This window comes from Monodon monoceros, unplaced genomic scaffold (assembly GCF_005190385.1).
Source record: "Monodon monoceros isolate NGI ecotype Baffin Bay Population unplaced genomic scaffold, NGI_Narwhal_1 Super_Scaffold_17, whole genome shotgun sequence".
In the NCBI taxonomy this organism is placed as follows: Eukaryota; Metazoa; Chordata; class Mammalia; order Artiodactyla; family Monodontidae; genus Monodon; species Monodon monoceros.
This window is the reverse complement of record NW_021703773.1, coordinates 22,020,073-22,044,236: the sequence shown is the minus strand read 5'-3', so window position 1 is coordinate 22,044,236 and position 24,164 is coordinate 22,020,073. Positions and strand designations below refer to the sequence as shown.

Sequence of the window (24,164 nt, the reverse complement as noted above, 5' to 3'; positions counted from 1 at the left end):
AGAAAGGTCACAGTTCCCGTGAGGGAATGAGAGCAAGAGGGCACAGGGCAGAAAAAGACACGAGGAACTTGATAACCTTACTAAAGAGGCAGACTGGATGAGGAGGCTTTTTTTTTTTAAGATTTTTTTGATGTGGACCATTGTTTTTTTAAAAGTCTTTATTGAATTTGTTACAATATTGCTTCCGTTTTTTAAAAAATTTTATTTTTGGCTGTGTTGGGTCTTCGTTGCTGCACGCGGGCTCTCTCTAGTTGCAGCGAGTGGGGGCTACTCTTTGTTGCAGTGCGCAGGCTTCTCAGTGCGGTGGCTTCTTTTGTTGCGGAGCATGGGCTCTAGAGTGCAGGCTCAGTAGTTGTGGCAAGCGGGCTTCAGTCGTTATGGCTCAGGGGCTCTAGAGCACAGGCTCAGTAGTTGTGGCGCAGGGGCTTAGTTGCTCCGCAGCATGTGGGATCTTCCCGGACCAGGGCTCGAACCCCTGTCCCCTGTGTTGGCAGGTGGATTCTTAACCACTGCGCCACCAGGGAAGCCCTGCTTCTGTTTTATGTTTTGGTTTTTTGGCCCTGAGGCATGTAGGATCTCAGCTCCCCGACCGGGGCTTGAACCCAAACCCCCTGCACTGGAAGGTGGACCGCCAGGGAAGTCCCGTGTATGAGGAGTCTTACCAGAGAGGGGTGCACAGGGCTTGAGCTTTAGAGGAAGAAAGCAGACATCAGCACCCCAAACCCAAGACTGCAGGGAAAGAGGACTGAAAACAGGATACAGAAAAACTTAGGGGGTGATTAACCAAGACCTCTGGAAAAGAAAATCTTTAAAATGACAGCATAGGGTAGCGATAGAAGAAAAGAAACAGTCGGCTGCTGTCAATGGGACACCTTCTCCGACAGTTCCACGGGGAGAGAATGACTCCAGTGAGGCCGAATGAAATCCACCCCAGGACCACCAACTGCTGCGATGCCTCCTGCACTGCCGCTTTCCCCCCGAGATTTGCACTGTCAAGAATATCCATGTTATTCACACCAAGACTTTCTTCTCTGCAACATAGCAGGGCCGTTGCTGGGAGCTGGCCGGGGCCCCGGCGTCAGCAACTGGAAGTGTCGGGATGACTGCGTCCTAGGAAGCAGACCTGGGAGGGAGGAAAGAACTGGGAGGCTGAGGTCATTCTTGCTCTTCGCTTGTGCACATCAGAGGCCACGCTGAACGTGACACCTGACGCAAAAAGGGAGGCTTCACTCACTTGAAATGCAGAAATATTTATTTTGGTTTCCTTCATTGTTTTTGGAAATTCTGTTTTGGTTTATAAAACATAGAAATAGCCAACACTTAAAGCAAACATTCAAAACCCCATTGTGACAAATTATTGACTTCTTGTGCAATTAAAAATGCACGTATGAAGCTAGGCTACCAAATAGCGTTATTACAACGACAACTCTTTAGGGCAAACCCTGTTGTGCTTGTATAATACAGGTAGTCACATATCCACAAACAACTGCTTTCAACATATAAATGACAACTAAATTCAGTCACATGTGGCAAAGACTTGCAGTAAAGTGAAATGCTGCTAATTACCCAAATTAACTTAAAAAAAAAATCCCTTGAGAAGTTAATCCCAGGAAATGAGTTTTCCAGATTCCTATGTCTTAGAATTTTGGCTTGTCAAATACATTTCATAGAAATCAGGTAGCATTATGATAGAAGAGCATTAATTACCATCCATTTCTATAAGTAGCCAAGTGTATCTACTCCCTTAATTTTTTTTTTTTTTTTTTTTTTTTTTTTTTTGCGGTACACGGGCCTCTCACTGTTGTGGCTTCTCCCGTTGCAGAGCACAGGCCCCAGACGCGCAGGCTCAGCGGCCATGGCTCACGGGCCCAGCCGCTCCGCGGCATGTGGGATCCTCCCGGACCGGGGTACGAACCCGTATCCCCTGCATTGGCAGGCGGACTCTCAACCACTGCGCCACCAGGGAAGCCCCTCCCTTAATATTTTTAAAGACATGCCTTGCCTGAGAGTTTATTCTGGGGAAAAAAAAGCCACTTAATCACAACGTACTCTTCTGATATGAAAACCACATTAAAAACCATCACAGACAGAGCGACGGGTTCAGTGAAGATAAAGTGGACAGTTCTTCAGGCGTCACAGTTGAACATGGCTGATCCAGGTCATTGTTTCCTTGTTGAAATGCTTGTCTTCACTGCAGAGTCTAAGGCAGATTTTTTTAATAACCCCTGGGAAGGGATGGAGGGAGGAAATCGGGTCTCGAGAAGAGGGTCGGCGAATATTCTGCTCTGTGGACGCCAGAATCCACCCGCTCTGGTGAGCGGCCATCCATCCATACCTGCGTTGTTCTCAGTTAGGTCCATCCTCTGCTCCAACAGGAGTGACAGGGGTTAATCAGAAGGGTCACATGAGATGGGGAGGGGACGGTGGCAGGGATTAAAAAAAAACCTCTGGTCCACTTGCAACCTCCTGCCGCTGGGACAGTTCTTGTTTGTAAGGGACGGTTCCCTCCAGTGCACGGTACTCTTCAGAGCAGCAGACACCTGCAGAATTTGCAGCAAGTAGCAGACATCTCAGAAATAGCAAAGTCCTAACCACTTGGTTAGCAAAAAAGGGAGACAAGTTTTCACCCTCTTTTTAAACTGAGGAAGTCATAAATAACTTAGCACATTTATAGTTTCCCCTTTACAATTTTTTTAAGGCTCATTTTGGAAATTATGTATCACCGTGAACATGGTCTGCAATGCGACGTGACCATAAGGCAGTGTTCCATTCCCTCTAAGCTTCCTGTGATGAGAATCTGAACTCACAAGGCAGACAAAGACGCTCCTTCCCTACTTGCTGTTGTCAAAACTACCCACTGAGGCCACGGGCGGGAGAAGACCGCGGAGGCATGCGGCCTCTTCCCAACTTCCTTCCTCACATTAGATTTTGATGGTGGAATAGAGTTCATCGATCTGTGACCTGAAATAATTCCGAAGCTCTGGCCTTTTAGCCTTCATCGTTGGGGTCAGAAGGCCGTTGTCGACAGAGAATAATTCAGGGTGGAGACTAATACCTTTGACCTGCAAAGAAACCAGGCAGTCAAAGGAGGAAAGGAGCACGGAGGCCACCTGAGTCTAAAAAGCACTTAAGCTTCCCAAGGGATAAAGACCCTTCTGGGCGACTCAAGCCAGCCTCTCAGGCCAGGTCCCGCTGCACTGTCTCAACAAAGGGCAGTGGCCTGTTGTCAGTACAGAATCAGGACCGTAGCCTGACCTCCAGGAAGAGAATTCACACCCTTGGTTACAAAAATCCCCTCCCCTACCAAACCACTCCACTATCCCTTCCGCACAGATGTCTTTACGTCACCTCATCCTCTTCTATAATATATTCACAAAAAGCATCCTCCAGTCAAAACCCCGTTTTGCAGGAATTCATACACTTGGATGCAAGTCTTACCTGTTCAAATGATTTTAGGCCAGCATCCTTCCCAAGTCTCACCATGTCTTCCAGAACAGCTTTTTGGACACCCTAATAAGGCAAGAAAAGTAAGATCCTTACTCCCGTGGCGGGAGTCCCTGAACTTTGCACTTAATGCAAAGGGCGGGTCAGAAGTAGGCTGCACACTTCGGAACCTACCTTGCTTCTGCACAGTTCTTCAAAGGAGCCTTCAAAGCCTCGCTTCCGGGCCCAGGGACCTAGCGTCTCAATGTCTGGTACCACAATTGCTATGAGAAATGCCTTTAACAGAGACAAGTAAGTTATTAACGGGCTCGATCCAGATGCTCTAAAATTGTGGTTCTTTATTATCTGCAGCCTGGGCCCCTGGGAGAATCTGATGGGAGTTACAGATCCTCTTTTCAGAGCATGTTACCAGCCCCAGAGTCTGTGGGGCCCAGGTTAACTCCTGCCTCTGAAATATAGACAGCGTTGGGGATTTTGCAATAAATGTTTTAAAACAACCATTGGAAATCAAAACCTAATAAAACCCTAATTTTTACTTACTCATATATATTTTAAAAAATAAAACAGGGTCAAATAAGCAAACAAGGGGATAGATATCAGATAACTGCTTTATAAAAAGAGAAAATGTATGCAGATTCATTTAGAAAAAACTCTAATACCTCATTCTTTACAATTTAGAGACAACGAAACTGAATAAAAATTAGAGGCATGGGTATGATTCCAGGTCGAAGAAAAATAGGTTCACTTTCTTGTAAGAAAATATTCTTCCAAACTTATTTGAAAATTTCAAGATTTGTAGAAATATTAACCCTCAGGAAACCAGACATCCTTCTCTTCCTTCCCACCATCTGTCCAAAATTTTAGCAAATGATGTCTCATTGCAATACTGATATTGGTTTTCGACTTTAAGATATGTTGGCTCACAACCACCATCTGCTCAAAAATGACGTAGGAGACATATCATAACAAGTTGGGTTTAATATGTTTGAAAATTCTAAACTTTCTTATAACCTGTATATCAATATTTCCCCTCATAATTAAATTAGAAGCTTATTTTACCCACTCCCTTGGTATCCTTATCCAACTTCCCTTGGTAATATGAAATTAAAGAGAAAAAAACTTTTCTGGATAAGAATTGCCAAGAATAAGAGGTACAAATTTCCAGTTACGAAATAGATGAAAAAAGAAAGAAACACCAAGCAGTAAAAACCAGTAACGTGTTGATAACATTCCAGCACATCAGACATGAAAGTCAACTCACACCCATCGCAAACTTCCCATCACACTGAAAGGCCCTGGACTTCTAGGCCCGGGCCACGCTGGCCACAGAATTCACGGCTGGGGCAGTGCGTACCTGCAAGCTCTCTCCGTGGACAAACACTTGAGCGACAAGTTCACTTCGCTGGTAGATGTTTTCAATCTTCTCCGGAGCTATGTACTCTCCTTGTGCCAGTTTAAAGATGTGCTTTTTCCTGTCGATGATCTTCAAGGTGCCATTCTGTTTGGAGGGCGGGGAGCGGCCTGTGAGCAGGTCCGGCAGCTGCTTTCCCCCCAGCAGCAGGCATTTCCTGTACACTATCATTTAATCCTAATAACCTCTGGCAGGGGTCAGCTGTTAACCCATTTTGCAGAGAGGCAAACTGAGGCTTAGAGAGATTATGTAACCTCCCCCAGGCCACTGAGCAGAGTAGAGAGACAGACAAGGGACTTGGGAGCCCCCCTCACTCCCAGCCAACCAGAGCACCCCACTTGCTCCCTTCAGCTCAGCAAGTTTCACTTTGTCTCATATCTGAATCGGCCGCTCGATGGGGTAAAGGTCCTCGAGAGCTGAGACGCGCTCATCCTCCCACAGGGCTCTGCGCAGAGCAGGGGCTGCAGAGGCAGCAGCTCACTTCCCTCTGTCCCTGTTCCAGGGCGGGGGCTGGAGGGGCTGTCAGCTGCCCCCATGATGACTGTGGGGATGCGAGAATCTCCAGACCAGACTCGCCAAATGCCAGTAGCTCCCACCTCCCCATCTCCCGTAAACAAAACCCCATCCCCACCCGAGGCCACTCTCTCACTTCGGAGAGTCATCCACTGGAAAGTTCTCTCAGCCCACATCAGTTTTCCTCGGTTTCCAAAGGGAGCCGACTAAGGTCCAGGGAGATTATGAGATGTGCTCCTTAGAGCCATAGTCAGAATTAGAACGGATACTTCATCCCTCCTGAGTCTGGAAAGAGGGACTTAATTTATTTCTAAATAGCCTGGGTGGACTTGCCTGCTGGTCCAGTGGGTAAGATTCCAAGCTCCCAATGTAGGGGGTCTGGGTTCAATCCCTGGTGGGGGAACTAAATCCTGTATGCATGCCACAACTGAGAGTCCACATGCTGCAACTAAAGATCCCACATGCTGCAACTAAGACCCAGCATAGCCAAAATAAATCAATAATAAATAAATAAATAAATATTAAGAAAAAGAAAAAAAAAGAACCACGGTGAAGTACCATAATGTCTATGAAAAAAATAAATAGCTTGGGTACTCTGAAATTAATTGGGGTGTGTTCTTCAAAACAATAAAAATTTCGGAGTATAAAGCACCATAAAAGAGGGCAGACAGCAGAAGCAAGAAGAACTACAATCCTGCAACCGGTGGAACAAAAACTACATTCACAGAAAGACAGACAAGATGAAAAGGCAGAGGGCTATGTATCAGATGAAGGAACAAGATAAAACCCCAGAAAAACAACTAAATGAAGTGGAGACAGGCAACCTTCCAGAAAAAGAATTCAGAATAATGATAGTGAAGATGATCCAGGACCTCAGAAAAAGAACAGAGGCAAAGATCGAGAAGATGCAAGAAATGTTTAACAAAGACCTAGAAGAATTAAAGAACAAACACCTAGAAGAATTAAAGAACAAACAGAGATGAACAATACAATAACTGAAATGAAAAATACACTAGAAGGAATCAACAGCAGAATAACTGAGGCAGAAGAACAGATAAGTGACCTGGAAGACAGAATGGTGGAATTCACTGCTGCGGAACAGAATAAAGAAAAAAGAATGAAAAGAAATGAAGACAGCCTAAGAGACCTCTGGGACAACATTAAACGCAACAACATTTGCATTACAGGGGTCCCAGAAGGAGAAGAGAGAGAGAAAGGACCAGAGAAAATATTTGCAGAGATTATAGTCGAAAACTTCCCTAACGTGGGAAAGGAAATAGGCACCCAAGTCCAGGAAGGGCAGCGAGTCCCATACGGGATAAACCCAAGGAGAAACACGCCGAGACACATAGTAATCAAATTGGCAAAAATTAAAGACAAAGAAAAATTTTTGAAAGCAGCAAGGGAAAAACGACAAATAACATACAAGGGAACTCCCATAAGGTTAACAGATGTTTTCTCAGCAGAAATTCTATAAGCCAGAAGGGAGTGGCATGATATACTTAAAGTGATGAAAGGGAAGAACCTACAACCAAGATTACTCTACCTGGCAAGGATCTCATTGCGATTTGATGGAGAAATCAAAAGCTTTACAGACAAGCAAAAGCTAAGAGAATTCAGCACCACCAAATCAGCTCTACAACAAACGCTAAAGAAACTTCTCTAAGTGGGAAACACAAGAGAAGAAAAGGACCTACAAAAACAAACCCAAAACAATTAAGAAAATGGTCATAGGAACGTACATATCAATAATTACCTTAAGCGTGAATGGATTAAATGCTCCAACCAAAAGACTCAGGCTCGCTGAATGGATACAAAAACAAGACCAGTATATATGTTGTGTACAAGAGACCCACTTCAGACCTAGGGACACATACAGACTGAAAGTGAGGGGATGGAAAAAGATATTCCATGCAAATGGAAATCAAAAGAAAGCTGGAGGGCTCCCCTGGTGGTGAAGTGGTTGAGAGTCGGCCTGCTGATGCAGGGGACACGGGTTCGTGCCCCGGTCCGGGAAGATCCCACGTGCCGCGGAGCGGCTAGGCCCATGAGTCATGGCCACTGAGCCTGTGCGTCCGTAGCCTGTGCTCTGCAACGGGAGAGGCCACAACAGTGAGAGGCCCGTGTACAACAACAACAACAACAACAAAAAAGAAAGCTGGAATAGCAATACTCATATCGGATAAAATAGACTTTAAAATAAAGAATGTTACAAGAGACAAGGAAGGACACTACATAATGATGAAGGGATCAATCCAAGAAGAAGATATAACAATTATAAATATATAGCACCCAACATAGGAGCACCTCAATACATAAGGCAACTGCTAACAGCTGAAAAAGAGGAAATCGACAGTAACACAATAATAGTGGGGGACTTTAACACCTCACTTACACCAATGGACAGATCATCCAAAATGAAAATTAATAAGGAAACAAAAGCTTTAAATGACACAATACACCAGATAGATTTAATTGATATTTATAGGACATTCCATCCAAAAACAGCAGTTTACACTTTCTTCTCAAGTGCGCACGGAACATTCTCCAGGATAGATCACATCTTGGGTCACAAATCAAGCCTCAGTAAATTTAAGAAAACTGAAATCATATTAAGCACCTTTTCAGACAACAATGCTATGAGATTAGAAATGAATTACAGGGAAAAAAATGTAAAATACACAAACATATGGAGGCTAAACACTCCGTTACTAAATAACAAAGAGATCACTGAAGAAATCAAAGAGGAAATCAAAAAATACCTAGACACAAATGACAATGAAAACACGACCATCCAAAACCTGTGGGATGCAGCAAAAGCAGTTCTAAGAGGGAAGTTTACAGCTATACTAGCCTACCTCAAGAAACAAGAAAAATCTCAAATAAACAATCTAACCTTACACCTAAAGGAACCAGAGAAAGAAGAACAAACAAAACCCAAAGTTAGCAGAAGGAAAGAAATCATAAAGATCAGAGCAGAAATAAATGAAATAGAAACAAAGAAAACAATAGCAAAGATCGATAAAACTAAAAGCTGGTTCTTTGAGAAGATAAACAGAATTGATAAACCATTAGCCAGACTCATCAGGAAAAAGAGGGAGAGGACTCAAATAAATAAAATTAGAAATGAAAAAGGAGAAGTTACAACAGACACCACAGAAATACAAAGCATCCTAAGAGACTACTACAAGCAACTCTATGCCAATAAAATAGACAACCTGGAAGAAAATGGACAAATTCTTAGAACGGTATAAGCTTCTAAGACTGAACCAGGAAGAAAAAGAAAATATGAACAGACCAATCACAAGTAATGAAATTGAAACTGTGATTAAAAATTTTCCAAACAAAAGTCCAGGACCAGATGGCTTCACAGGTGAATTCTATCAAACATTTACAGAAGAGCTAACACCCATCCTTCTCAAACTCTTCCAAAAAATTGCAGAGGAAGGAACACTCCCAAACTCATTCTATGGGGCCACCATCACCCTGATACCAAAACCAGAAAAAGATAGTACAAAAAAAGAAAATTACAGACCAATATCACCGATGAATATAGATGCAAAAATCGTCAACAAAATACTAGCAAACAGAATCCAACAACACATTAAAAGGATCATACACCATGATCAAGCGAGATTTATCCCAGGGATGCAAGGATTCTTCAATATACGCAAATCAATCAATGTGATAAACCATATGAACAAGATGAAGAAGAAAAACCATATGATCATCTCAATCGACGCAGAAAAAGCTTTTGACAAAATTCAACACCCATTTATGATAAAAACTCTCCAGGAAGTGGGCATAGAGGGAACCTACCTCAACATAATAAAGGCCATATATGACAAACCCACAGCAACATCATTCTCAATGGTGAAAAACTGAAAAAATTTCCTCTAAGATCAGGAACAAGGCAAGGATGTCCACTCTCACCACTACTATTCAACATGGTTTTGGAAGTCCTAGCCACGGCAATCAGAGAAGAAAAAGAAATAAAAGGAATACAAATTGGAAAAGGAGAAGTAAAACTGTGACTGTTTGCAGATGACATGATACTATACATAGAGAATCCTAAAGATGCCACCAGAAAACTACTAGAGCTAATCAATGAGTTTGGTAAAGCTGCAGGATACAAAATTAATGCACAGAAATCTCTTGCATTCCTATACACTAATGATGAGAAATCTGAAAGAGAAATTAAGGAAACACTCCCATTTACCACTGCAACAAAGAGAATAAAATACCTAGGAATAAACCCACTTAGGGAGACAAAAGACCTGTATGCAGAAAACTATAAGACACTGATGAAAGAAATTAAAAATGGTACCAACAGATGGAGAGATATACCATGTTCTGGGACTGGAAGAATCAATACTGTGAAAATGACTATACTACCCAAAGCAATCTACAGATTCAATGCAATCCCTGTCAAATTACCAATGGCATTTTTTACGGAACTAAAACAAAAATCTTAAAATTTGTATGGAGACACAAAAGACCCCGAATAGCCAAAGCAGTCTTGAGGGAAAAAAACGGAGCTGGAGGAATCAGACTCCCTGACTTCAGACTACACTACAAAGCTACAGTAATCAAGACAATATGGTACTGGCACAAAAACAGAAACACAGACCAATGGAACAAGATAGAAAGCCCAGAGGTAAACCCATGCACCTATGGTCAACTAATCTATGACAAAGGAGGCAAGGATATACAATGGAGAAAAGACAGTCTCTTCAATAAGTGGTGCCAGGAAAACTGGACAGCTACCTGTAAAAGAATGAAATTAGAACACTCCCTAACACCATACACAAAAATAAACTCAAAATGGATTAGAGACCTAAATGTAAGATTGGACACTATAAAACTCTTAGAGGAAAACATAGGAAGAACACTCTTTGACATAAATCACAGCAAGATCTTTTTTGATCCACCTCCTAGAGTAATGGAAATAAAAACAAAAATAAACAAATGGGACCTAATTAAACTTAAAAGCTTTTGCACAGCAAAAGAAACCATAAACAAGACGAAAAGACAACCCTCAGAACGGGAGAAAATATTTGCAAATGAATCAACGGACAAAGGATTAATCTCCAAAATATATAAATAGCTCATGCAGCTCAATGTTAAAAAAACAAACAACCCAATCCAAAAATGGGCAGAAGACCTAAATAGACATTTCTCCAAAGAAGACATGCAGATGGCCAAGAAGCACATGAAAAGCTGCTCAACATCACTAATTATTACAGAAATGCAAATCAAAACTACAACTACAATCACCTCACGCCATTTAGAATGGGCATCATCAGAAAATCTACAAACAACAAATGCTGGAGAGGGTGTGGAGAAAAGGGAAGCCTCTTGCACTGTTGGTGGGAATGTAAACTGACACAGCCACTATGGAGAACAGTATGGAGCTTCCTTAAAAAACTAAAAATAGAATTACCATATGATCCAGCAATCCCACTACTGGGCATATACCCTGAGAAAACCATAATTCAAAAAGGCACATGCACCCCAATGTTCATTGCAGCACTATTTACAATAGCTAGGTCATGGAAGCAACCTAAATGCCCATCGACAGATGAATGGATAAAGATGTGGCACATATATACAATGGAATATTACTCAGCCATAAAAAGTAACGAAATTGGGTCATTTGTTGAGATGTGGATGGACCTAGAGACTGTCATACAGAGTGAAGTAAGTCAGAAAGAGAAAAACAAATATCGTATATTAATGCATATATGTGGAACCTAGAAAAATGGTACAGATGAACCGGTTTGCAGGGCAGAAATTGAGACACAGATGTAGAGAACAAACATAGGGACACCAAGGGGGGAAAGTGATGGTGGGGGGATGGTAGTGTGATGCACTGGGAGATTGGGATTGACATGTATACACTGATGTGTATAAAATTGATGACTAATAAGAACCTGCTCTATAAAAAAATATAATTAAAAAAATTTAAAAAAAAGTTCTAAAACTAATGTTCCCTAAACCAATGGTCATCATGTTTTTCTCCTTTTTTCAAACTGTCCAAGAACAGCAGAAATAAAGGGGAATTTCTATGTAATCATTCCTCATAGGTGATAAATAAGTAAATAAATAAATAAAGCACCTGTAAGACTAGAACAATACACAATAATAAAAATTACACTAGCCATTTGAGTGCTTGCAATTAAACACAGTAACAACTTTAAAAAGCAGTGGTGTCACCACAACAAGCAAAAGTGGTGAAACCTACAGGTCGGCTTTTTGCACAAGCATCTCACTCCCAAGACGGACTCTGTATTTCTCTATAGTAAACGGTTCTGAGGCTAAGTTCAAAGGGATGGCCTGATCCTCTAAGTACTTATCCTGTTTTTACTGAGATGACAATGCTAAGAAACATGTGTGTTCACAAATTTTCGCCTGTCGTACATGCCTGGCAGCCTATGCAGTGCCCCCAGACCTTAACTAAGGCCTCAACATCAAGGCACAGCAGTGAAATGTGAAAAGCCAGACACAGTGTCTCTGGATTTCAAGCCGGAAGCAGCAACCGGAAAGGATGTCAAGCATCAAAACAAAACATATCTGCTGCCATTAAAGTGAAAATGCTACACGAGGATGCTAAGTATAAGCCTGTTTCCTGCAGAAGACGGAAGGGTCTACGCTCCACCACTCGGTAAGGAGAAAGGGGAGGGAAAGTTAGGGTGCCACTGCGACGTGGGGTTTTTTCTTCACTATGGTGGAACAAAAGTGTCTGTGAACAGGGGAGGGGACCACTTACTGGTAACCACTTTCCAATGTCCCCTGTGTGCAACCAGCCGTCTTTATCCAGAGCTTCCGCTGTGTTTGTTGGGTCCTTTAAGTAGCCTTGAAATACATTAGCCCCTTTCACACACACCTGAGGGGAAAAGATCGGGAGGGAGGCGTGGGAGTTGGAAGAAGGTGGATGAAAGGTACAAACATCCAGTTATAAGATAAATAAGGACCAGGGGTGTCATGTACAGCATGGCGACTACAGTTAGCACAGCCATATGGAAGATTTTAAAGTTGTTAAGAGAGCAGATCTTAAAGAGTTCTCATCACAAGGGAAAAAAACACATTTCTTCTTTTTTTTGTATCTATATGAGAGGATGGATGTTTACTAAACTTGCTGCGGTGATCATTTCACAATATATGCGAGTCAAATCACGATGCTGTACACCTTAAACTCACACCGTGCTAGATGTCAATTATATCTCAACAAAACTGGAGGGGGAAAAAGATGATCTGTTAAGAGCACTGACTGGGGCTTCTCCAGAGAAAACTCGTGTGTGTGTGTGTGTGTGTGTGTGTGTGTGTGTGTGTGTGTGTGTGTCTCTCCCAGAGGTACCAGAGCCCCGCTGGCATCGTGGCAGCACCTCCAATCCCCCACTTCCCTTCCATAATGGCCTTGGCTGTAGTCAAGTTCCAGGGCTCACGCTCACCCTAGGCTCTGGATCAGAGCTTCTGGAAAATCCCAAAGGGGGTGAAATCCCAAAGCAATTTGGCCTTCCTTCCTCTAGCCAGTAGCTCACTAACAGGCATGGAGGGCAATTAGCAGACAGGAAGCCGTGGCCCAGGACTTCAGGCCCTGGAGCCTCTGTACCCTCCTGGGCCCTCAGCCCCATCGTGGCTGGTGGCAGAAGGCAGGCATTAGAGCACCCCCCCCCCACCTCCCTACCCGCCCTGCGAGTTAGGCATAAATGTACCGTCAAAAAGAAGCCTGTGTGACTCAGGGTCACCAGCAACACCAAGCTCAGTGGCTTTACGTGCTGTGGTGCTGAGAGGTGGCTGGTTACTGGAGAAGCCCGCAGTGAGGGGGTGACTGCGGGATTTCACTCACCTCGCCCTCGCCCTTGGCAGCCATGTAATTCATTTCTTCCACATCGACAAGCTTTATAATGTTGCAAGGCATTGGGGCACCAACATGGCCTGTATATCAAATAAAAGATGATCACTCCTACCGTGACTACCGATATCCTTAGGACAGATCACTTTTACCACAAACAAGCCCACTCACGATGAGAACAGAGGGTATAAACCTCTGGTTTCGGCAATCACAGCCTGTCTCCCCCTGGTAAATTACAGAGCTTATTCCTAGAAAAGAGACAAAAACAGTCCAATGTCTCCTAGGGAGCTTTCCCAAGTCTGATGCTCCAAATTATTTTTCAAAGTATAAATGATCTGGCTGCTCATTTTCAGGGTTTCTTTGAACACCTGGAAGCAGGTTTCCTGAAACTTTCACCTGGTTCCCATGATCTGAGGGCCCTGCTCTCCCTCATACAGAGGTCACGTCCCCGTTCTCTATAAGAACAGACCTTGACGGGTCAGATGGTTCTGACCAATACAGCCTTATGCCCTTGATTATAAACGAACATGTTTTACATGTAAGTTTATGAAGACAGGACAGCGATTCTTTTCACAGCTCACTTAACTCTCTTGCCAAACGGTGCTAGGACTGGGTTCTTTTCCCAAAACAAAAGTAACAGATATTAGATTAAGTTTTAAGAGTATCACAAGTCATTCTTCCTATGTTTTGATAATTTTAGCTTAAAGAAGTCACTATTCAAATTCTCTAGCTGGTAAGGCACCAGGAGTTAAAAATTAAACAAACAGGGACTTCCCTGGTGGCGCAGTGGTTAAGAATCCACCTGCCAATGCAGAGGACATGGGTTCGATCCCTGGTCCAGGAAGATTCCACATGCCGCGGAGCAACTAAGCCCGTGCGCCACAACTACTGAGCCTGCGCTCTAGAGCATGTGAGCCACAACTACTGAGCCCATGTGCCACCACTACTGAAGCTCATGTGCCTAGAGCCCGTGCTCCACAACAAGAGAAGCCACCACAATGAGAAGCCCACGCACAGCAACGAAGAGTAGCCCCTGCTCGCCACAACTAGAGAAAGCCCACATGCAGCAACGAAGACCCAACACAGCCAAAAATAAATAAATCAATAAATTCATTAAAAAAAAATTAAACAAACACCATTAAAAAGGTTCACAGACTGTTAGTGCCAATCGCAGTGGAATTATGCTACTAGAAAGTGCTTGATACTAGAATCTATGTCATTAGATGCTCATATGTGTAAAACAGCAAACAAATCACAGAATTTATTTATCACAGTGTAGAATACACTGCCGGTGTGGGACAGGGGAAAGCATAGGAGTTCTGTGGTCAGACCTGGGTTGGAATCCTGGCTCCAAAACATAAAGCTGTGTAAATTCTTATACATTACTGACATGCTTTTTAGCGAACAATCAATCATGTCCTCGCAGAGGTAACAGGGCTTCTCTCACAGGGGTGCTGGGATGAAGCGCATATAATTTGCATCATAAACTCCTGAGGCAGAACCTCAGGCAGGACAGTTTGTCCTCCCCTGTTTTTTCCTTTTGGGACAAAGGACTTGTGTTTATTTCTGTCTGGAGTCTCTGGAAATTTAATTAAAATTTACCAGCAAATAATTAGGCCCCAATCAATTCCTGGAAAGCTCTGTTGGGCCAAACATTCTGAACCTGGTATAAAGAACACCATCTCTAGATGTGACCTTCAGGATCTATGTAAGTCTCTGTTGCCACCCACCCAGGTTGACAGTCAGAGCCTCAAAGTCACATCCCACTCTGCCACAAGGCCCCCTGGTTTCCAAGATTGTTGACCCCAAGGCCTAATCATCAGAGACACAGCACTTGTTTAAGTTGGTTTATTAACCCAATTCCAGTAATTCCAATGCCAAAAGTAAGATCCCGATAAGGAAAGTCCTGCCATCATACCTGCGGTCCAGTCCCCAGGCACAGTCAGGCAGCACCCGGCAGTGCACTCGGTCTGTCCATAGCCTTCGTAGAACTGGGTCACCAAGAGGTGGGACGGGAAGAGAGGGGGACAGTCACACCTCTGCTGGAAGTGCTCAGTAACTAAGTTCCTCTAGCTCGTTTGGTAACCTCAGCCCATACACTACAACACGCTTTATTACAGCACCCAACGTATTCACCCACGTAGGAGACAATGTCATTCACAGGTCACGCCGTGCACCACCTGCCCAGGGACTCACTCACTCCGTCGGCTCGGCTACTTATCACCCAGTCTCTGCTGGCTCCCCCTCCCCCTTAAGAAAGGGTCTCTGCATGCTTTGCAGGTCGCCTTATCACTTACTGCCAATCCCCATGCCCTCACACCTGATCTAAAGGCATCTTCTGTGCCTCACCCTAGAGAAAATTACCCAGTGGTAGACACAAATGCATATTCTGCCTGGGGTAAAAGATATATACAGGCACACTTCATTTTATTCGCTTTGCACATACTGCATTTCTCACAAATTGAAGGTTTGTGGCAATGCTGCGTTGTCAGATGATGGTTAGCAATAAAGTATTTTTAAATTAAGATATACACATTGCTTTTTAGACATAATACTATTGCACACTTAACAGACTACAGACTAGTGTAAACATTACTTTTATCTGCACCAGGAACCCAAAAAGTTCATGTGACTGGCTTTACTGTGATATTGGCTTTGTTGCAACATTGGCTTTATTGCAGTGGTCTGGAACTGAACCTGCTGTATCTCCGAGGTGTGCCTATACCCCTTTCTCCAAGCAACCTAGGAATAACATGATCTTCCAAACAACAATATGGCACACGGAGGAGAAGAAGAGTGCCTTTTGGAAAGCAGACTCCTGGGCAGGACTCGGTCCGAGACCAGGGGGAGGTGCGGAGGGAGGCGCCTCACCTGGCAGCCCAGCGCGGCTCTCAGGAAGGTCAGCACGGTGGCGGACACGGGCGCTGCTCCTGTGATCATCAGCCGTACTTTTCCTCCCAGGCTCGACTTGCAAGGCAGGGAGAGGGGAGAGGGTGAGGGGCAAGTGACTGGAAGGTGGCGGGCTTCTCAAAGATTCCTTCTTGGAACCCCAATACTCTAACCCACCAGCTCCTTGTCTGCAGGCTGCACAGAACTCACTGCGCCTGACGATGCACAGGCACCCCAAGGGGGACACCTGACTGGAGTTTGGTTCCACCCGAAACTACTCCATTCACTCTCAACAGGTGTGGAAAATAAAGCAACACCTCTATACCTGCAGGTGTTTTAAGGAATTAGAACAAGAGTGTCATGGGTTTATGGCAACCACCACTTTCTGGGGGACATAATATTATTCCGTATTCTTTATCACTCATGCCTAAAAAAATACCTCAAGAGTTCCAGAATGGTAAAACAAAATGGAGAATCAGAAAGCCTATGCTACCTGATTCCTTTTCTGCCCTGGATAGCTAAACACTGTTCAGATTTATCTTGGACACTGAGGTTTTGCTAATGGCTTTGTCCTTAGTTTTTAGAAATGTGCCAGAAATTCTCTCTCTCACCTTCTCTTTTAAAAACAGTCCTCACACAATATAGGGGTAGGGGATTAAGAGGTACAAACTATTAGGTATAAAATAAGCTACAAGGATATATTGCACAACATGGGGAATATAGCCAATATTTTATAATAACTATAAATGGAGTATATAATCTTTAGAAATTGTGAATTACTATATTGTACACCTGTAACTTATATAATATTGTACATCAACTATACTTCAATTGATAAAAAAAAAGAGCCCTCACAGAAAGTTTGAAACGCAAAGGCGTTTACATGACAAATAACTGTTGTGAGTCAATGTGCTACCTGTATTTTGTGGAAGATCAACTTATCCCACAGGCTGTTGTTTCTAATGATGCCACTGCGAAGCTCGGCTTCTTTCCTCCTGGAGGCAAAGTCCAACAGCCATCGCTTCAGCGTGGTGTTTGCCTGAGCAAAAATCTAATAAGTCAAGAAGCAAGAAGGTTTCACAATAAGTAGGATGGCGAGATACTAAGAAGTCAGATAATAACAAGTGTCGGTGAAAATGTAGAGAAATTGGAACCCTCATACACTGCTGGTGGGAATGTAAAATGGTGCAGCTCCTTTAGAAGACAGACCGGTGGCTCCTCAGTTAAACACAGAGTTACTGTACGACTAGCAATTCCGCTCCTAGGCACATACCCGAGAGAATGAAAACACATGTCCACACAGCCTCTTGCCCGTGAATGTTCACAGCAGCATTATTCATAATAGCCAAAAAGCAGAAACAACCCAAATGCCCATCAATGGATGGATGGATAAATAAAACGTGTTGAATCCATGCAGTGGAATATTATTTGGCCATTAAAAGGAATGAAGTATGGATGCATGCTATGACATGGATGGACCTTGAAAGCATACTAAGCAAAAGAAGCCAGCAACAAAAGAATATTGCATGATTCCATTCGCATGAAAATCCAGAATAGGGGAATCTATAGATTCAGGAAGTAGATGAGTTTTTTGGGTGGTGGAGGGAGGTAGCAGGGTGGAGGATGATACCACATCCTCTTTGAGGTGATAAAAATGTTCTAAAATGGACTGTAATGATGGTTGCAGAACTCTGTGAATGTACTAAAAACCTTTGAATTGTACACTTAATGGGTGAATTGCATGTAATGTGAATTATATCTCAATAAAGCTGTTTTACAATTTTTTAAAAAAGAACTATTAAGAAAATGAGAAGGTTGGCACTTCCCTGGTGACGCAGTGGTTAAGAATCTGCCTGACAATGCAGGGGACACAGGTTCGATCCCTGGTCCGGAAGATTCCACATGCCGCAGAGCAACTAAGCCCATGCATCACAACTACTGAGCCTGCGCTTTAGAGCTCGCGTGCCACAACTACTGAACCCATGTGCCACAACTACTGAGCCTGCACACCACAGCTACTGAAGCCCGCATGCCTAGAGCCCATGCTCCACAACAAGAGAAGCCACTGCAATGAGAAGCCCGCGCACCACAGCAAAGAGTAGCCCCCGCTCATCGCAACTAGAGAAAGCCCGTGGGCAGCAACAAAGACCCAACGCAGCCAAAAATAAATAAATTTTTTTTAAAAATGAGAAGGTTCTCATAGATGACGAAAGCCATGTCTCAAAATAAAGAGTATTAGAATTGCCCAGTCCAAATTCATTCTAGAGACTGCTCACACCACACGGGGTCCTGCCCCAGCTGTGGGGTCCGTGCTCTAAAGGCTCACCATCTCCTCTCGGTCCCTGGCTTGGTTTAGTCACGTCTCTCAGGGTGGCTAAGTAAGTAATATTTTTCATGCAGTGGAGCTTTACAATATATAAAGCCTTTTCATATGATGTAATTAGCATCTTTATGAGATGGAGGAGGTAACAGTCCACTGTAAAGATGAGAAAACAGAGGCTCAAAGAGTTTATCATGAAAATAAAACAAGCTCCACCTCACACCTGTATTGTGCCTTCCAGTTGACAAGGTGTGTCCATAGGCACTTTCTCTTATAACCGTCACTCACAGCTCTGGGAGGTAAAAGCACTCAGCTTTATTAGCAGAGGGGTAAACTGCAGTCCCTTGAGAGAGTAAGGGCAGCGGCCATGGTCACACATGGTCTTGGACTCAAGGTCTGGAGCTCTGCCCCTTCTCTTCGCTTGGCACTTACTCGGTCAAACATCCGGTTCAGCAGTCTGGGGACCACAGGGAAGACGGTGGGTTGAAGGGTCTTGAGATCATCCATAAGCAGCCTGATGTCTCCTTGGAAAAATCCTATTTTAGCTCCGTGACTCAGCATCAAAAACTAGAGAGGTAAATAGAAACATCCAACATGTCATCATTGCAGCAGGCATTACACAACACACACAGACACACAAGGCTCCAGTGTTAGCATTTCAGACCAGCTTCCAGAAATCATAAAGTTCCTAAATGTAGGGAGCTTTTAAAACAATGTGCTTGTGTCCTTGTACAACACGGGCATATGGCACTGCTCTCGATTATCCTGAAGATAAAAGGACTAGTAAGAAACCAGGGAACGTGGTTTTCAGTGATGATCAGAGAGGTTCTGCTATTTTAGCTTCAATAATAAATATCTACTGAATGAATGACATGGTATTCGATAATCCAAGTATTTAGCCTTCCAGAAACTTTAGGTCTAACTTATTCTCATCAAAAAAACTTAGCTACTTGCCTTAGCTTTTTAAAGTCTCATCTCTTCTATCTGAATCTAACTAAAAAATTCTGAGTAGTCAGAATACGCTGTGGCTGAGGCACTAGGCCATCTGTACCGCAGCAGTTTGCATTTGGCTATAACCTAGTGCCTGAATTTTTTCCTGTCTGATGCAAGCTGCACTGGCAAGCCACAGGCACTTGACAAAGAGTCTGCCTGCTTTAAATTTTAAAAAGAAAGAGAGATTCAAGAGATGATGCAACGGAAGTACAAACGGTCTCAGGCTTGAAAGCAGAAACAACTAGAAAGGTTCATTGTTTAAAACTTAAAGCTCGGAGGTTTCTGTTCAGTGTGGCCTGCCTCCTGGGCACACTTTGAAAACTAGTTCCACTGTCAACACGTCTGCAATCACTCTGTAAACTCACAAGGTCTCCTGAGGCGTGCAGGAGACACAAGTATCTGATGGAAGATCCTTGATCCTCTGGGGGAAGTGAATCCTACAGGGCGGCAGCCAGTCAAAGGGCCAGGATTTTATCAGCTGCCCCTCTCTCTCTAATACCTGCCCAGTACCTGCAACACAGCTGGTGCCCCGTGAACATTCATTAAATGAGTGAGCAGTGCTCACTGTTTCTCCTGTAAGCATACAATCCAAAACTGTCCAAGAAAGAAAAAAGATGGTTCTTGGTCAGTTTTTAAATTAGTCACACACTTGTGTATGAGGAGCTCAGACAGAGGTCAGCTGAAGGTCATCCCGCTTTGCCAAAGGCACTTGGAATATTGCTGAAAAAATGAATCTGGAGTCAAGTTGTGCCTTATGAACAAGCACAGTCAAAAATAGAGACTTCTGGGACTTCCCTGGCGGCCCAGTGGTTAGGACTCCGCACCTTCCACTGCAGAGAGCACGGGTTCGATCGCTGGTCGGGGTACTAAGATCCCAGAAGCCGTATGGCGTGGCCAAAAAAAAAAAAAAATAGAGACTTCTTACAGAACTGAAGCCTCACCAGCCTTTGTGGGATGGTATTCATAAAAATTCTACATTCACAACTCACCTTTCTGAATTCATGTCCATATTCGTGTCCTTCAAAAGTCTGAGCTTCCAATTTTAAAATGAGTATTAAAGTTCAAGTATCTGGACCCAGAAAAAAAATTATACTCTTAAATAATTAGCTCAGTTTCTAAAATGGGCCTGAGCAAAGAACTCTCTACGTAGAGGACAGTCTGCACACTCAAACTTATCTGCGTGAACCACTCATGCGTGTGTACAATGGTAAAAATGAAATGTCTGTGCCACTAGCATTCAAGACAAGTGCTTTCTGTAAAACACAACAACTTAGCAGAGCACAACCAAACGCATGTGCACAAACAAAATAAAACTCAGTGCCTACCTCTACAACTTTCTCAAACATGTGGGCGAGAGGCAAGAAAGAGATCAAAGTATCATCTGAGGAAGGAACGAATGCACCCTGGAAAGCAAAGACACCAGACAGGCAGAAAAGCATTAGAATTTCCAGGAATTTTCCATTTTATTATTATAAATTACAAATTATTAATCTTAATATTAACATTAACTGTAAACATTTACTTCAATGATTCATGAATTTTAAGTTTTCTTTGAAGGTCAATAAGGAAATTAAAATTTCACTTGGTAAGGTACTAAATGTTGAACTCTGTTTAGAAAGTATATACGAAAAGGATTAAGAAAGTGTAAGTATAAGTGAAAGTGAGATCGAGCTTCTGCAGTCCCCAAAGGTGCCCATTCCCCGAAACCATTAAGCACAGGCTCCTACCACAAAAAGTAGACCGTATGGAGCCCTCCCAGAGACATGTAATTTGCAAAAGCAAATTATGTGAAAGTGTGCAAAGGATATGAGGGAAAGGCATTCATTATATTATTCAATAAGTACTTTTTTAAACGGCAAGTTTGAAATAGACCTTTGGCGTTACAGACTGAATTGTGACCATCCCCCTCCAAATCATATGTTAAAGCCCTAGCCCCCAAAGTGACTGTATTTGGAGACAGGGAAGGTCATTAAGGTTAAATGAGGTCATGAGGGTGGGGCCCTGATCCAATAAGGCTGGTGTCCTTGTAAGAACAGGAAGAAACACCAGAAACCTCTCTCTTGTTCTCCGTATGCAAACAGAGGAGAGGTCGGGGGAGGGGTGGTGAGGGGCCTGCGGTCTACAAGCCAAGAAGGGAGCCTTCACCAGAACCAAACCTGCTGGCACCTCGATCATGGACTTCAACCCTCCAAAACTGTGAGAAAATACATGTCTGTTGTTTAAGCCATCCAGTCTGCATTATTTTGTTGCGGCAGCCCAGGCAGACTAAGATACTTACAAAGCAAACTTTAAGATTATAGGAAGTAACTAAAGTTTGAGGCTTTAATCCTTCTTATAAAGTGGAAGCCAAATCAAATCAAGCATAATAAATAATAAAAACGATAATAATCCAAAAAACCTTCAGCAGCATTTAACATTTCTTTGTCAACTTAAAGAAATTAATTCTTTTCCATACTAAAATAGGAGATAAAAACAAGAGAATCAGTTCTTCTCTGTCCTTTCCTGGAAACATTTATAGAGCAGTATCCAAATAAAGTTTTACCATATAAAAGATGGAATAAATTCTATCTGTCAATTCATCCTAACGGTCACAGCAGGAGTTGGGGATTAGGTCCACAGTGAAAACTATTTGGGAGAAGGTGAATGTACGAAAGCTCAGACCTTATCTATACTTCAGACAGTGTTTCAAATACAGCCCATGCCTAACATGATAGTGGGGCTTTTACCACCTTCATTCTTGAGGCCTGATGCCAACCAATGGATATGAAGAAAGATGACAATATCCCCAAAGTTTACCTCTGTCATTTTAATAAATGCTGAACAATCGCTCACTACATTTCGATGGGTGATCAGTGCTCCTTTGGGGTTGCCTGTGAACACATATGAACAGAACAAAGTTAGAGGACAGAAACTCCATCCAAGAATGATGGACATGACAGAGGCCCAGAAACCCCATATCATTAGAGCCTCTGATGCCTGTAGTGTGAGGTACACCCATGAAAGCCAAAAGTTAGTCACATTAAATTCCTGAGCCATCTGCAATCCTTTAAAATGAAACTTATTATCTTAAACCATCTTTACTAATATGGGCAAGTTTTAGAGGGTGTGTGTAGCAGTAAGAGAAGAAAATCCAGCAATTTTATTTCTGGAAACCATGGATACACTTTGTCCCAGGAAGATGGGTGATCCTACCTACTGTGACCTTTCATAAATGTTTGAGGATGTGCTCAGATTCCGGGAACGTCTTATAGAGCTACCGTAAGACAGGCTTGAACACTTCTGTCTCTTCTAGTTCTAGTCCATCTATAGCTCGAATAAGTCATCCACAAGAAGAGGCAGGGAATATACACTTCCAGATACCACTCAGAAACAATTCCTTTTCAAAACTGACCTGTAGTGCCACTTGTGAAGCAAACTATTGCAACATCTTCAGGTGCTGGAGGCTGCAGCATATTAAAAAAAAAAAAAGCCAGTATAAATCAGAATAGAATAGAAAACTTTAAGTCATAAGATAATCACTCAAGATTTCTACTAGGCTCTGAGCTGATTAGACACAGAAGCTACACAGAGGCTGGGGCAGGGTCGCACATGGTGCACTCACCTTGGGCTTCCGTCTGTTGGCTCTTCCCAGGTCCTTAAAGAGAAGAGAAAAAAAAAATCTTAAATGGAAACATTTTCTAAATGTAAAGAGTAAAAGTCACATCAAGTCAGTTCAAGCTGACTTTTCTGTGGGATTCGCTCCCAGCTGACTCAAAGACAGCACAGATTTCAAATTAAATAAACTACAGCAATTTTCATTAACCTGAACCCAAATACTTACCCATCGTTCTAAGAAGCCATTTTCTGGTTGTTTTCTCTCTTATATAAAACTATATCGATGGCATTAGGACTGGCCTTTGAAACAGGATTTATTCAGAAGACAGGAATCCAAGTCTTTTACACATTCTTCTGGTTTCCACTCCCCTATCACAGCCTTTAACAAAGCCCGGCTCCGCACCGTAATCAGAGAACCACAGCTGCTCTGTACCCTTGCAAAACCAGAGCTCAGCACAGATATGTGATCACCCCATTCTGCAGAACTGACATCTTCAATCTGGAGAGAGAAAATCAGTCTCTGCCGGACTTAACTGGTGGCCGTTCTGGAGAGGCTCAACTATCAGTACTCCCCACATGGAGCAGAGGAAGGACTGGGGCAACTCCGATTATAAAACAGGCCACAACAGAAGCTCTAAGACCACTCGCGAATGGCTATGAAGGTTAAGAACGACAGATTCATTTCTGAGGTATGGCATTTCCCAAAGGCGGACTCCCAGTTACTACCAAGGGCTAATTCTGATGGTGTTACTTCATGAAGGTGTCTCCATGACCACTTTAATATCTATTAATTTTTTTAATGCACTATTAATATTCTTTTCCTATGAAAATCGAACAGCTTGAGTGAGCATGTGGAATGAGCATGCCTAGAAATAAATGGAAATTAGATGGGTGGGCTCAGGGCTCAGTGAGTTTCTACCCAGCATACAGTTTTAAATCCTAATCACACTTTAAATTATATATATAACAGACCACTAATTAAAAACAGGAACACTGACATCCAAATAGAAGTCAATTAAGAGTTAAAGTAACGATAATTCCACCAATCTTTTTTCTAAAATAATCTTTATCAGATCCAAATTTCCACTCATCTTTTTAAAATTCTTACATTAACTTCTTAAGATCTCTAATTCTTCAAAAATTGA

At 42.9% G+C, this 24,164-nt stretch overlaps 1 protein-coding gene across 5 annotated transcripts in view; it reads right to left on the bottom strand.

The window, feature by feature from the left end:
• Nucleotides 1-1,279: 1,279 nt before the first annotated feature.
• ACSL1 (acyl-CoA synthetase long chain family member 1) overlaps nucleotides 1,280-24,164 on the bottom strand; it is a 153,868-nt gene continuing 130,983 nt past the window's right edge. For 4 of the 5 annotated variants that reach the window (XM_029226474.1, XM_029226473.1, XM_029226475.1 and 1 more), the window contains exons 8-21: nucleotides 23,027-23,059; nucleotides 22,817-22,868; nucleotides 22,222-22,295; nucleotides 20,751-20,828; nucleotides 18,865-18,999; nucleotides 17,029-17,163; nucleotides 16,095-16,190; nucleotides 15,142-15,214; nucleotides 13,218-13,306; nucleotides 12,138-12,254; nucleotides 4,799-4,942; nucleotides 3,619-3,720; nucleotides 3,439-3,510; nucleotides 2,825-3,062 (exon numbers count right to left, since the gene is read on the bottom strand). In XM_029226474.1, the coding sequence (XP_029082307.1) occupies nucleotides 2,922-3,062; nucleotides 3,439-3,510; nucleotides 3,619-3,720; nucleotides 4,799-4,942; nucleotides 12,138-12,254; nucleotides 13,218-13,306; nucleotides 15,142-15,214; nucleotides 16,095-16,190; nucleotides 17,029-17,163; nucleotides 18,865-18,999; nucleotides 20,751-20,828; nucleotides 22,222-22,295; nucleotides 22,817-22,868; nucleotides 23,027-23,059 (1,341 nt within the window). In that variant the 3' untranslated portion in view covers nucleotides 2,825-2,921. Of the gene's footprint in view, nucleotides 3,063-3,438; nucleotides 3,511-3,618; nucleotides 3,721-4,798; nucleotides 4,943-12,137; nucleotides 12,255-13,217; nucleotides 13,307-15,141; nucleotides 15,215-16,094; nucleotides 16,191-17,028; nucleotides 17,164-18,864; nucleotides 19,000-20,750; nucleotides 20,829-22,221; nucleotides 22,296-22,816; nucleotides 22,869-23,026; nucleotides 23,060-24,164 lie in introns of all 5 variants that reach the window. The other variant, XM_029226472.1, reaches the window with a different exon arrangement.